Source organism: Mustela nivalis, assembly GCF_964662115.1.
Source record: "Mustela nivalis genome assembly, chromosome: 8".
Lineage (NCBI taxonomy): Eukaryota > Metazoa > Chordata > Mammalia > Carnivora > Mustelidae > Mustela > Mustela nivalis.
In genome coordinates, this window is record NC_139027.1 from 111,078,444 (window position 1) to 111,092,620 (window position 14,177).

At 38.1% G+C, this 14,177-nt stretch overlaps 1 protein-coding gene across 4 annotated transcripts in view; it reads right to left on the bottom strand.

Moving 5' to 3' along the window:
• The window catches only part of PLCB1 (phospholipase C beta 1), a 679,075-nt gene that overhangs the window by 138,151 nt on the left and 526,747 nt on the right, over positions 1-14,177 (bottom strand). For all 4 annotated transcript variants that reach the window (XM_082744416.1, XM_082744417.1, XM_082744418.1 and 1 more), the window contains exons 15-18: positions 10,780-10,847; positions 8,843-8,939; positions 5,886-5,970; positions 3,915-4,039 (exon numbers count right to left, since the gene is read on the bottom strand). In XM_082744416.1, the coding sequence (XP_082600542.1) occupies positions 3,915-4,039; positions 5,886-5,970; positions 8,843-8,939; positions 10,780-10,847 (375 nt within the window). The remainder of the gene's footprint in view (positions 1-3,914; positions 4,040-5,885; positions 5,971-8,842; positions 8,940-10,779; positions 10,848-14,177) is intronic.

The window sequence follows — 14,177 nt, forward strand, 5'->3', positions numbered from 1 at the left end:
GCGCATGAAATGGATGTCCACACTAATTACGATTGGTAAGGTTTTTTAAAAAACATTTTAAAGTCATAGGGAATCTTGGAAGCTGTTCTAGATTGTTCTAGATTGTCTGAGTCAGGACTCAACTCTGCTTAGGTGGACAATAACGAGGTGATCGTAGAATTATTTCAGAATTCCATGTAACCAATCCTTTTTGGAGCAGGTAAATAAGTGAATTTATTAACCGATGGTAACTGTAATATCTGTCAATTTATTAACCTATGATAACTCTGATACCACAATTGGACATTGTGCTAAAATAAGAAAATGACCAACATATCATTCTTGGAAAAATGGACACTAAAAACCTAAAAAAATATCATAGCAAGTTGTATGTTCTGAAAAATAACACACAACTAGGAAGTAACATTAATCTCAGAAACAGAAGACAATTACATATTAGGGGATCTATTTACTTACAAAAGAAGAAATGAAAATATGGTCGTCCCAACAGATGTCAAATCTACATTTAATAATGTCAACATAAATTCCTAGTTAGGACAGGACATACAGTAGTCCCCACTTCTCCATGGGAGATGTGTTCCAAGACCCCCAGTGGATGTCTGAAACATAGTGCCTAACGCTACATATAGTATGTTTTTAAATAGAATGATTATAACAATATACCGTAACAAAGGTTACGGGAATGTGGTCTATCTCTCAAGATATCTTACTCTACTGCATTCACCCTTCTTTTTGTGAGGATGTGAGATGGTAAAATGCCTACGGGATGAGACAAAGTGATGTAAATGATGTAGGCATTTTGACAGAGCATTCAGCTACATTTGGCCTTTTGGCAGTAAGTCAGAAGGAAGAGCATCTGCTTCCAGACCCCTGTTGACTGTGGGTAACTGAAACCACGGAAAGTGAAGCCACAATAAGAAGGACTATTGTACTCCTTTAGTGTGTGAATGAGTATTTGCCTCAGTCATAGCCAACATCTACTCAGTAAAGTTCCCCTTAGTGTCAGGTTGAAGAGAAACTGCCCACCTTTAATACTATTATTTAATCTTATTCTAGAATAGTCAGTTCAAATCACCATGAAGGGAAAAAACATATAGAGGTGATTAAATTATTGTGAGTGTGTTTCTACCTGAAAAACCCAATGGAAGGTACTGGCAAAATGGGCTATTATGAGAGCTTGGGAGGATGATTATAAAACACATTTATTCATAAAATAAACATCCGTATATCAATATCCAGAAACAATTTGCTAAAAATATAATGTTCAGGAAAAAAGTCTTTCATCTAACGAAAGTACACCTCAGATGAAGGCGTGAGATATTGCTGAAGGATCTAATGTAAGAACTTTTTAAGGGAAGAGAAAAACATTCATTCTGTGATAAGAAAACTAAAAATTAAAAGGTGTTGGTTTTCTTCAAATTTCCTCAAATTATAAATTTAATGTGATTTTAAACAAAGTATTTTTTTTTCTAGTGAGGAGGGGGAAACATACTATAACAATTAAACTAATATAAATTTAATGTGATTTTGTTAAAAATCCCATTTCTTTCCCAGTGGGGGAGAAGGAAATAATAATAAGTAAATTAAATTCATTTAGAATAGGAGTCCCACTGGCAATGGCAAGAAACGACTAAAAATTAATAGCCATGAAGGAGAATTTCCATTTCTGGGTATTAGACCATATTATTAAACATTACAATAATAACAGTGAGCTATTGGCCCCAGGAAGGCAGAAACATTTATTAGTAGAGGAGTATAACTGGAAGAAAATGGACTCAAATTAACCACACCAGAAAAGGCTACATCTATTAAACTGTAATTTCAGTTTAGTGTAAAAAGGACAGATCTCAGAGTCCTGAGATTATATGTAACAACTAAATTTGGGTGGTTAAAAGGGTCAAATTGCAATAAAAAAGTAGCCATGAGAGAAACAAGTAATTGCGGATCTAATCCTGGGACGAAGAGCCTGTAATAATAAAAATAAACCAAGACTCCATAACATAAGACATTAATTAACCCAGTCTCATCTGTTTCACCAAATATGACAACATACTCATTATATACAAAGTGCTATTATAAGTGGATAAGAACATTGATAATAGTCCATAAATATGCATTTCATAAAAGCAGAAATGTAAAGATCAAAACACATATTTAAATGTTCAACCTCAATAATAATCAAAGAAATAAAATTAAAGCAACAATATTTTGTCCAGAATACTATTATTATTATTATTATTCAATGGTAATACTTAACCAAGATCTCAAATGAGGGGTAACACTTCATATCATACACTGCCGATGGAGAAGAAAGCCAGTGCAACATATTTTTTTGACTTGTCAAATGTACCGATTTTTTCAAATCATTTTATTTTTTTTTATTATGATAAGTTTGCTCTTAATGCCCATCACCTATTTCAACCCCCCCCCCCCAACTCTCCTCTCTGGTGACATCAATTTGCTTTCTAAAGTTGAGTCTGTTTCTTGGTTTGTCTCTCTTTGTCTTTTAGTTGCTCATTGGTTTTATTTCTTAAGTTCCACATACAAGTGAAATCATATGGCATCTTCCTCTGACTGGCTTCTTTCTTTCTTTTTTTTTAAGATTTTATTTATTTATTTGACAGAAATCACAAGTAGGCAGAGAGACAGGCAGAGAGAAAGAAGAGGAAGCAGTCTCCCTGCTGAGCACAGAGCCCGAGGCAGGGCTCAATCCCAGGACCCTGAGATCATGACCTGAGCCGCAGGCAGAGGCTTAACCCATTGAGCCACCCAGGCACCCCTCTCTGACTTATTATTTCACTTAACATTGTACTTTCCACCTCCATCCATTTTGCTGCAAATGACTACTTCATTCTTTTTAGGGTTGAATAATATTCCATTGTAGCTATATACTTTCTATATACCACATCTTCTTATCCATTCATCTATTGATGGATACTTGGACTATGTCCATAATTCGGCTACTGTAAATAATGCTGCTACAAACATAAGGCTGCATGTATCCCTCTGAGTTAGTGTTTTTTGTATTTTCTGGGTAAATAACCAAGATTTTTGTTGGACAATTTGGCATATTACATGAGGTTTTTAAAACATTAACATCTTTTAACAGAGTAATTCTATTTTAGGAACTCTTCCAAAAGAACATTAGGACATAGATTTGATGATTGATAGTCAAGATGTTTCCTGAGCATTACAGTAGAAAAAGAATTCCTAATGTCCAGTGATAGTGAATTTCCTTCATATATAGCTATTAAAATTCATGTTTCTATATAGCACTTGAATATATATAAATACATACACATATATACATACACATGTATATGTATATATATACACACACACACACATTTTAAACAAGGAATTAAATTAAAAAGGCTGTATACATGTAATCAAAAAACCTTATAGATTACAAAGCCAACAAGTTAACCGTGTTGTCTTTCTGATTGGTAGTGTTCCTGGCAGTTTTATTTTTTCTTCATGCTTTTCTAAATTTTCCTAATTTTCTACAATATATACATATTACTTTTTAAAATTTTAAAAGTTGTATTTATTCATTTGAGAGGGAAAGCGAGTGAGTGAGAGTGCAAGAGCAGGGGAAGGAGAAGCAGACTCCCTGATGAGCAGGGAGACCGATGCAGGGACTCTGGGATCATGACCTGAGCATGAAGGGAGGCACTTAACCAACTGAGCCACCCAGGCGCCCCTCTACATATTACTTTAAAAAGCATAAACATTTTTCTTTGAAAATAGTGCAAAACCACTAGAAATAATTAAAGACAGTTTCTCCGTTTTCAAAGGTTACCTTTTTTTTTTTTTTGTAGTGATATTTCCTTCACTGAAACTTGCTTCTCTTCACACACCTGGAAATCTGGCTTTATAACAGAACGGAAATGGGCTTTTACTGCGCGACTTACCCACAGTTTGAAAATTAAGGGCAACCATTTGGCAACCTGCATTCCAGAAGAGCTGAGGCATGTAGTTCGATGAATCCACACGGGTTCCTTTTGGATATATCCTGCTAAGCTGCATTTTGTTATATCTGGACCATCATGTTAAGTAGTGAATACAATAATAAAGATGATCAGCCAATACTATTAACTGAGAGGCCACTTTCTTTCCTTCTCCATTGCAAAATGAAGTACTAGTGAGGATCTCCTTGGGCTAGTCAGTGAATAATGTCAAAAACTTCCTGAACACACAGAATCAATGTGCTTTTGTAATAAAGATGTACTGTATCACCTTTGCAGAGCCTTGTGGGTAAAAACTAATGGGGAAGCAAAAATGGCCGAGTCCACGTGAGTTCATGATTCTGTGGAGATTTTTAAGGACAGGCTTCACGAGGAAGGACACACGAAGAACCTCAAGCATGTCTAAGCATGTGAGAGCGTGATACTGTCTTTGGTGAAAGGGGCTCATGTGAACTGCATAGCTATTTTTGAAATGCTCTCTGCTCATTTTGGCCTTCTCTGAGCATGCCGTTTGCCAAGATTGTGGTACTCTTTATGGTAAATACAATACAGAAGGTTTTGACCTTGGTTTTTTTTTTTTTTTTTTTTAAGATCTTATTTATTTATTTATTTGACAGAGAGATCACAAGTAGGCAGAGCAGCAGGCGGGGGTGCCGGTGGGGAAGCAGGCTCCCTGCTGAGCAGATCCCAGGACACTGGGATCATGACCTCAGCCGAAGGCAGAGGCTTTAACCCACTGAGCCATCCAGCCTTGACCTTGTTTTGTATTTGAGTTCCTCCCACCATCAGTTTTCGATCCTGAGAGCCTTCTGTTCTCCACTACCGTGTAGCTGCTAAACAATGCTATGTCTTTAAAACACGACTGAGTCTTCCTATTATCAAATTTGGTGGAGGTTAGCTCAGGCCTAAAAGGGTCTGAACCGGAAGTTATTGGCTGTAGAACCTAGAGCAAGTTATCTTGATCTATGTCTCCGTTTCTCTCCTTTACTTAGTAGATTACACAATCCCTCCATTCTAGGCCTGTTGTGAGGATTCAGTGAGTGAACACAAATATTGGAGGTTGTATCCAAGAGTCAATACTTAAGAGTCTGTTTATGGGATTTACACTTGTTTCCTCTCCTGTTGTTGATGACTTTGAAGGGTGACTTCTATTTATTCTGGGACTTGCTTCATGAAATTGGGCTGTTTGAAGCAGTTACTAATTACTTTCATGAAAAAAATGTACAGACTTGTTTCATTTTTGATTTATGGATAAAAACGGAAAGTTTTTGTTGTCAGGACTATCGACAAAGCCATTATTAGTAATATATATTTATATTCTATTTTTTAAGTTTTTTTTTTTTTTTAAATAATCTCTACACCCAACATGGGGCTCGAACACATGAGCCCAAGATCAAGGGTCACATGTTTCTTTGACTGAGCTAGGTAGGCGTCCCAATATTTATAGTCTTATCACCATCCTCCTAACTATTTTCTGATTAGACACTTATTACATGTAAGGATGTGATGTGTGAAGAAAGTTTACATATATATGTAAACATTTTACATATATTCTATCTTACATATGTATGAAGTATATACACACGCTTTACTCATGTTGTCCCTCACCCAAAAGGCAAGCCATATAGCTGGTATCATGGGTTCTGTTTTACAGATTAGGAAATTCAGAAGGATTAAGCAAATTGTCCCATGACAAAAGACTTGATGGTGTGAAAATCACCTGAGCTTCCTTTACCTCAGACCAGTGGGAGACCACCCCCCTCAGCCTCACACAGGAAACCTGAAACATTTCTCATACCCACGTGGCAGAAGGAAGCCACTTCATGCATCTTTCTCCTTATTCAAAACAAAAATCAAACAAACAGCACGTGGCTTCAGTTGGGTCCTTTCAGGGGTCACTGGTCAAATCAAGGATACTCAACAAATTCCACGGGAGACTTCGTCAGTTGCTCAAGGCCTTTGGTTTCCACGAAGGAAGACATTTCAAAACTTCTATTTCTTTCTGAGTTAACGACAAGAAAAACAGGGTGAAGTAAAATACAACGGTATAATGATAACACGTAAGAAGTAGGCGCGTGTTCAGCGACGTTAGGGCAGTGAATCCTCATCGTAACTTTGTAAATGTATTTCTTTCTGTGAACCATTTACCTGCACCCACAGGTGAGTCTTCTAAGACGTCGTCTCTTCTAATATTTACCACCTGAGTCAGCTATGCCTCTGGCCTTGCATTAGGGTGGGGAAATGAATTTTAGATGTGGCAAATGAAAGCTGTTTTGTCAAAAGAAAAGGAGCCCTGGGGGAATCTTTTGTTCTAAATCCACTCAGATTAGCATCTCTGACTCTCTTTGATGCTTGCATTGTCTTTGGCTCAGTTTGTATGTGCCCCTTCCGTTCACATAACTAATGTGACAGTAAGATCAGGGTATTTCAAAGCAGAAGAATCCTTGGAAATTTTCCAGTCTGATGGCCTTGTTTTCAGATTAGATAAGAGAGGCCGGAGAGATGAATGTGTTAGAGGTCTCAGTAGAACACAGGAGCAACGTTTTGAAAGTGGAATCCAAACTTCCCGTTACATGGAAGAAACAAGACAAAGTCCTCTTAGCCTGTAAAACTAAGAAGAGTCCAACAGCTTCTCTGTTCTTTTCCCAGCCAAAAACCAAAGTGTCCCACACAGTACTGTGGCAAGTGTCGTTCAGGGAGCTTAGAAAACTCTGAGGGTCTTTTAAAAATTTATTTTTATTATTTTTCAAAAGATTTTACTTACTTATTTGAGGTAGAAAGCATGTGGGCAAGTGGGGGGAGGGGTGAAGGAAAGAACTTCAAGTAGACTCTGCTGAGCATGGAGACCGATGCGGGGCTCGATCTCAGGACCCTGAGATCATGACCTGAGCTGAAACCAAGTCTGACCGTTCAACTGACTGAGCCAGCCAGGCACCCTGACAGCTCCCAGCTTTATTTATTTAAAAAGAAAAAAAAATTTTTTTAAATTTATTTCTTTCTTTCTGAGAGAGAGTGTGCCGGAGAGAGAGAGAGCTTAAGAAGGGAAGGAACAGGGACGCCTGGGTGGCTCAGTTGGTTAAGTGACTGCCTTCGGTTCAGGTCATGATCCCAGCGTCCTGGGATCGAGTCCTGCATGGGGCTCCTTGCTCAGCCGGGAGCCTGCTTCTCCCTCTGCCTCTGCCTGCCATTCTGTCTGCCTGCACTTGCTCTCTCTCCCTCTCTCTCTCTGACAAATAAATAAAATCTTAAAAAAAAAACAATAATAATAATAATAATAAAAAAAAAAAAAAGAAGGGGAGGAACAGAGGGAGAGGGAGAAGCAGACACCCTGCTGGGCAGGGAGCCCGACACAGGGCTCCATCCTGAGACTTCCAGATCATGACCTCAGCCAAAGGCACATGCTTAGGCCTTTAAGCTACTGAGCCATCCAGGTGCCACTAGCTCTCAGGTTTTTTTTTTTAAAAGATTACCTTTGAGGTATTTTTCCCACATTGATGCCCAATTTAAAGCCTCATTTTTCTTCCTAAGTCATTCCTAGATGCTTTTATCCATCGTCTCATCTCCCCCAGTTTAATCAGCTCTCGGGAAACCCTTACTTCTTTTATTTGGGGCCATCAGAAACCTATTTTCATATGACTAGTTTTTTAAGCAAGACTGCTAGTTAAGATTCTGTGCATTTAGTAGGTGTTTTTGTAACGTATGTGCAGTGTTCTTTTTCCAAAAGTGATAAAATGACAGAAAACACAAGGAGAAAAGTGCTTGTTGGTGAACCTTCGGCTTGTGCTGCTGTTACCAGGTTTCTGAAGGATGTCAATGCATCAGTCCCTTTTCAACTTGGCTACTTGACTAGGAGCTTTCGACTCATGAATCAGGAAAACTCGTAACAGCCAATGGAAGTTAGAGAAATATAAAAATAACTACTTTTTTAGGATGTTTCATACCGAACAACTTGTCGTAAGATGCATCAGTACTTAAAAAAAAAAAATCACCTGGTGATTCACAGACATGTACCACTGGGGCTAATAATACATTACATGTTAATTAAAAAAATAAAAAATTTTTAAAAATCAAAGAAAAATTTGAAATATTTATATATAAACTGTACAGGAAGTTAATTTCTCATTGTAGAGATCTAGGTACTATATACCACTGAATTAAGGCTCTTTGGGAGAAATTATAGACTTACACATAGGTGTGTTAGGTAGAAGCTTAGATTTTAATGTAAATATAAAACTATGCTTTATCAGAGGCTGCTATATTTAAGCAAAAATTCAGCCTTTACGAGCACACTCATAAAAGCAGCTAAAATGCTATCAGGATTCTCTTCACCTGATAGCATCTTACATTTCATCAAAAAAAGGACAATTTCATAAAAGGGCTCTTTTCTTTAGGTAGGGGGAAGATGCTATTTCTTTCTTTGTATTCAGTATGAATGTGTATTGGATGAAGGAAGAACACAAAAAGATGCGACGTTAATGTTCTCAAACAGGCTGGACAAACGGAATGTGCGTGAACTGACAGACTGCGTTCTGTTCTAGTCCTTAGGGCTCACCACCTCTCTGGCTGCTCTCCTGCTGGGAAATGGGTAAACAGTTTATTCCAATCCTGTCCCTTATTTAATGGAAGGAGCCCATTATGTTGTTGAGACTCTCCATTAGCTGTACTCTAGTATCTTCCAGATAACCAAGATGGTCTACAGCCCTACTAAGAAACATCTTGGAATATCTTCCAACGTGGTTTGGATGGTCAACCCAGGCAGGTATTCAAGACTTTGCAGAAGAGTTCTATAAAGGGTAACAGTCTTTGTTCTAACTACCTTGTATTGAGAAGATACTCTATACTCCATTAGGGGTTCTTCGCCAGGGAAAACTTACTTTTTGAAATTTCAAATGACTCAAACTTGACTGGCTGAATGTAGTTCACCAGGTTAGACATCTCTTCAGTGGCCATGGCCTCGCTCCCGGCAGTCCCCTGGAAGCAGAATTAAAAATAACATTCCCAGAGTCAGCAATACGTTATCAAGGGTTATGTTTCCCAGGGCAATGGTGAAGGGACCCACGAGAGAGAACATCACTCCGCCTCTTCTGAAAATGGTTATTGCCAATAGAAAGTTCATCACAGGAGAAAATTTGCTCATAGGTTAGGCAAGGGCGGGGTGGCAGGAGAGAGGTTGAGGGGCAGGTCCTAGTGTGCTCTGGGACAGCATTCCTAAGAATTTGTTAGAGATGCAACTTCTCAGCCCCCTGCGGCCACTGGCCTCTGGAAATAGAATCTGCAATTTACTAAGGTGATTCAGACACAAATTACAATCTGAGAAGCACTGAGCCCTATTTCACCTGTCACAGCATAAATTCCTTTGCTGATATCTAAGGTTAATACACCAAGAAATCAGGAAGTCACTGTACGAGTTGAAAATTAGTACAAAGTGACTGCCAGTGAACTCCTTCCCCGCCTCAAAAAAAGGTTTTTTTAAAAAAATTGCCCTGTAGAAATAGGTTGGGGTGGGTGAACAGTTACTACTTTTCTTTACAAATGTTCGTCAGGAACCAGATTGCCTAATTTCAAACCCCAAGCCCACCACTCAGAAGCTGTGCAATCTTAGGCAAATTACTTAACTGCTCTGTACCTCAGTTTCCTCACCTGTTAAATTAGAATAAAACCAGTTCCTGTAGCTTCCAGAGTTGTGGGGATTATTAAATGAGTTAGTTGATGTGAAAGAGCTCAGAACAGAACCTGGCCCATAGTAAAGCCTCACGTTATTTTAGCTTTTATTAGGTATTATGGATCAGTCTGATAAAGCTTTAAATGAAAGAGAAAAACCCTATTGCCGTATTGGTGTGGACAGACCTCTGTAGACAGAGCTAATATTCTCTCCCATTTTCAGAAAACAGAATACATGCAGACACACTTTCTTTTTAAAACTCCTGTAGCAATATTTAGGTTAAATGCTAATTGGGAAATAATCGTTTGCAAATAAACCATCCAATTAGTAAGACAATTTTAAATGATCAAGAGTCAGTGATAAAATTTATGTGTGACTGAAATAATTGTCAGGCAGAACTACTCTACCAGGCATATTAATAGTTTTCCTTCTGGACATTATCTTGAAATTTAGCAGAGGAACATATTTAATCAAAACTTTAGACTACATGAAAAGAAGTACCAGAGGAAGAACATCCTGTAAGAATAGTTTATTATTCATTATTTATTCTTGAGACAGATACTTTCCAATATATCTGAAAGCAGATTCAGGGTAAACTTTTTGACCAAGAAACTTGCTATAACACATTTTAAAATTCCGATTGGCCAATCCCAGATTCACTTCTAGAATCTGGGCAATCACTATCTCTGAGCTGATGAGGTTCTTTCGGATGTTCGAGCTTACATCAATAAGGATCTCTAACGGTTCCAAAATTACAATAATGAAATGCATGTCACGTTTTTGGACATTTCTCCCAAATCCTGTGTCTTCTCGGGATTCAGGATCATTTGACAATCCATTTAATCGAAGCGAGTGGTTGGATGTCATGAGTTTTGAATTCACCCTCTAGATGCCCCATTCGATGGAAGACAGTCTCAGCAGCATTGTTCATTACAAAGAGTTTTGCTCAATGCCATGCCTACTCCTTTAGTGACCCCAGGATGCATTTTCATTTTCCAACTGGGTAGCCCAAAGAAGTTTTACAGTGAACTATGACTCCTTTGACCACTAGATGGCAGAAGGTGACCATGAACTGTATCCAGATGGAGTCGCCTGGGTGCTCTTGTTAGAAGAGCCACTGTGACCAGAAGTCAGTCCCCAGATACCTACCTCATCCATTGAAGATTTTTTACAGTCATCATCATCGTCATCATCGTCACTCTCAGTGTCCGCTTCCCCTGTCAAATTTTAATAACAGATCATGAGGTAACAGTTTTGAAGATTTGAAGCACATACTAAGAGTTACATGGCCAAAAATGTCCTTGGATATTGACCTCTTAACTATCCCTTTGGATAGTTAAATTTATTAATTATATAGAGAATTAGACTGAGATGACTGAGATTTTGAATATGGGTTTTTTTCTCCAAGTTTCATTTGCGAATGCCATTTGAAATGTCAGCATTCTGTTGAAAATGCTTAACATTTTTATCAGTTAAAAAAAAATAATGGCATCACCTACATTTAGCTTTCTAGGTACACACATCCTAGATAGATGTGTACATTGTCTTTCAGGGTCTTAATCATCCGCAAAGGGATAATCCATCCTGTTCCCACTTTTCTTTTCCCTCTTATTCTGGACACTGACTCTTCCTTGTGGTGCTTAGCCAGTGCTCAGTGTCTTTGTGGCCACTTTTCTGAGGCCATACAGGACCTCACAGTGAAGGTCAAGGACATGAGCTAGGACAAAAAGAGTGGGGCTGTGGCAGCATGCCTAACTACACAAACCCTGTATTGTCTCGATCTATGATTTGCCCACAGGCTTATTCGAGTATCCTCTAAGCAGTGCACCTATCTTAGAAAATGGAGATGTCTGTTTTAAAAAGCATGATAAAATGCATGAATCCTTAACATAATGATGCATGGAAATCTACTTCAACATATTTCAGCTCGTCTTTAGCCGATACATAGTCATTTCCATGGATTCTTTTTCCTCTCTGAAGATTTGGTGGATGATTCTGCTTTTGAATATTCATACTAGCATGAGGTATTAAATTCTTCCACACTCTGGGACTCAGTCAGACCCAATAATATCAGTTATGTAAAAAGAGTTTCAAGTAAAATACTACAGAAGGCATTATTTGATTTGATTACTACCTTCTGGCATTCACACGGGGCAATAACAGAAGGATTCCAGTAGGTGGCAATATTGGCTCAACAATGAGGCAACTTGCACTTGAAAGGCCCTCCCCATCAAACCTTCTGGAAGTTCACTGCCTGGTTTAATCTATATAAATGACACAGGGTCCACAACATGTCTTAAAAGACGCTTATAAATGTTTTCATTTGGCTGACAAAGTTCAATCAATTACTGAATGACAGCAGTGAGCAAAGTATTCATGAACTAGCTTCAGAAGGAAAAGATTTCTGGGACCAACCAATCATTATTTATGGCTTGTTTATTAAAAGAAAGCACTCTCAGCCACTTTATGATGCTGATATTGTGTTAAGTTAATAAGATGAATCCATTATATTTTGGATAGAAAACACAGTATATAGAGTATATAGAGAGACATGTTCTTTTAGGAAGTTGGCCCTCAAGTTTTTTTAAAATAATCAAATGTGTTGCTGCAAGATCTTTTAACCAGTTTTTACTTTTTGGTTAGAGAGGGTATTCTTTCTATAGAGTGACAAAACTGTTTGCAAAAACCATTTACACAATGCTTCACGGGACTAACAATACACCGGGCATTTCAAATAGTCTTTCAGGTCATTCTTTGGTTTATGGGGGAAAGAAAGAAAGTTGTCTTCCCTTACTCTATGAGGAGAGCACTGGTCTTAGGAGGGACCCTGGAGTCACTAAAACCTTGCACCATAAAAAAATCTACTCTATCCTAGTTCTTTAAGACAACTGTACTGGCAAAGGGCTGATCTTGGGAGAGGCACCTGACCGACAGAAGCCATGATAAACAAACTAGTTCTGAAATAAGAACCATTGCATGCTTTTCAAGTTACTTGAGTTCCCATTACTATCTACAAACCAAATGGTAAATTAACAGCACTCGTTATTCAAGAGCCTACCTACATATTCCAATGTCCAAAATTTTCCGTTGAAAGAAAGATTGCACAACAGACCGTGGGGGTAGCTTAGGAAATCTACAGAACCACGAACAGATTGCTGATCTTTCTCTGTATTAAGCAATAATTTTTACTGCCTGTAAAAATCATTATTTGTGTTACACATCCAGTTAATAAGAGGGACAGAACTGGCAGTGGGAACACACACAGGAAAACAAGTTTCTCCATGCAAAGGAAGATCTGCTTTCTTCCCTAGATTCAAGAGGTTCAAGAACTGTGCTAGGAAATATGTAGCCTCTTGACAACAATGGCCCCAAATCTTCAAAAAGAGCATTCATATTGGGAACAAAATTGTTTTTGAGAAGAGAATCAGAAATGGGTAATAATATTTGATATATACATTCAAGGGGCACCTGGGTGGCTCAGTGGGTTAAGCTTCTGCCTTCAGCTCAGGCATGATCTTGGGGTCCTGGGATCAAGCCCCGCATCTGGCTCTCTGCTCAGCAGGGAGCCTGCTTCCCCCTCTCTCTACCTGCCTCTCTGCCTACTTGTGATCTCTATCAAATAAATAAATAAAAATCTTTAAGAAAAAAAAAAAGAAATACACATTCAAACACTATCCTCCCATAAAACCTTTCAAAGAATTGTATAATATCTGTTGATACAGATTTTTATCTAACCTGTAAAAGATATTGGCCATTGAGATGGAAAAATTAAAAAAAAAAAAAGATAAATCAGTGTCTTAGTCAACCTACCCCACCCCGCCGCCATTGCCCTAGAGTTTATATTTTAATTTAAAAAATTATTCCCCAATTTTTAAATTGATGTATGATAGTTATACAGAGAAGTATACATACTTGTACATGAATTCGCGAGAACTACACAAACCTTAGTAACTGTTACCAAGAGCAAGAAACAGAATAAAACCAGTGTCTCTACCACTTCTTCAAGGGTCACCATTTCCTGACTTCTAACTGCATAGGATCCTTCTGCCTGTTTTTGTACTTTATATGAATGGAAATATGGTAGATACTTTTTTGTATCTGATTTCTTTCACTCCACCTTATGCTTCTGAGATGCAGCCCTATTCTTGTGCGCAAAGGTAGATTGTTAATGCCGCACATTATTTCACAGTGTGAATACCCTACAACTTCTTTATCTGTCGATGACATTTGGTTAGTTTCCAGTTTGGACTGTTGTGAGTAGTGCTGTGTTAAGCAATTTCTTGCATCTCTCTTGATGACTGTCTATACACATTTATGTCTGGTATATACCTAGGAAAGGACTCCCTGGTTCAGAGGGTATGCATAGGTTCTGGTTGTGTAAATACTGCCAGTTTAGCAAAATGATCATTCCAATGTTAGTTAAGCTTTTCATTGAAAAACTTCCTAGATTCAAGCTTCAAGCTTCCTCCCCTTCCTCACCCTCTAAATGGGAGAACTTCCTAATGCCCTTTTCAGACTGCCAAGATTCTGATTAAAGCTAAAAGAGA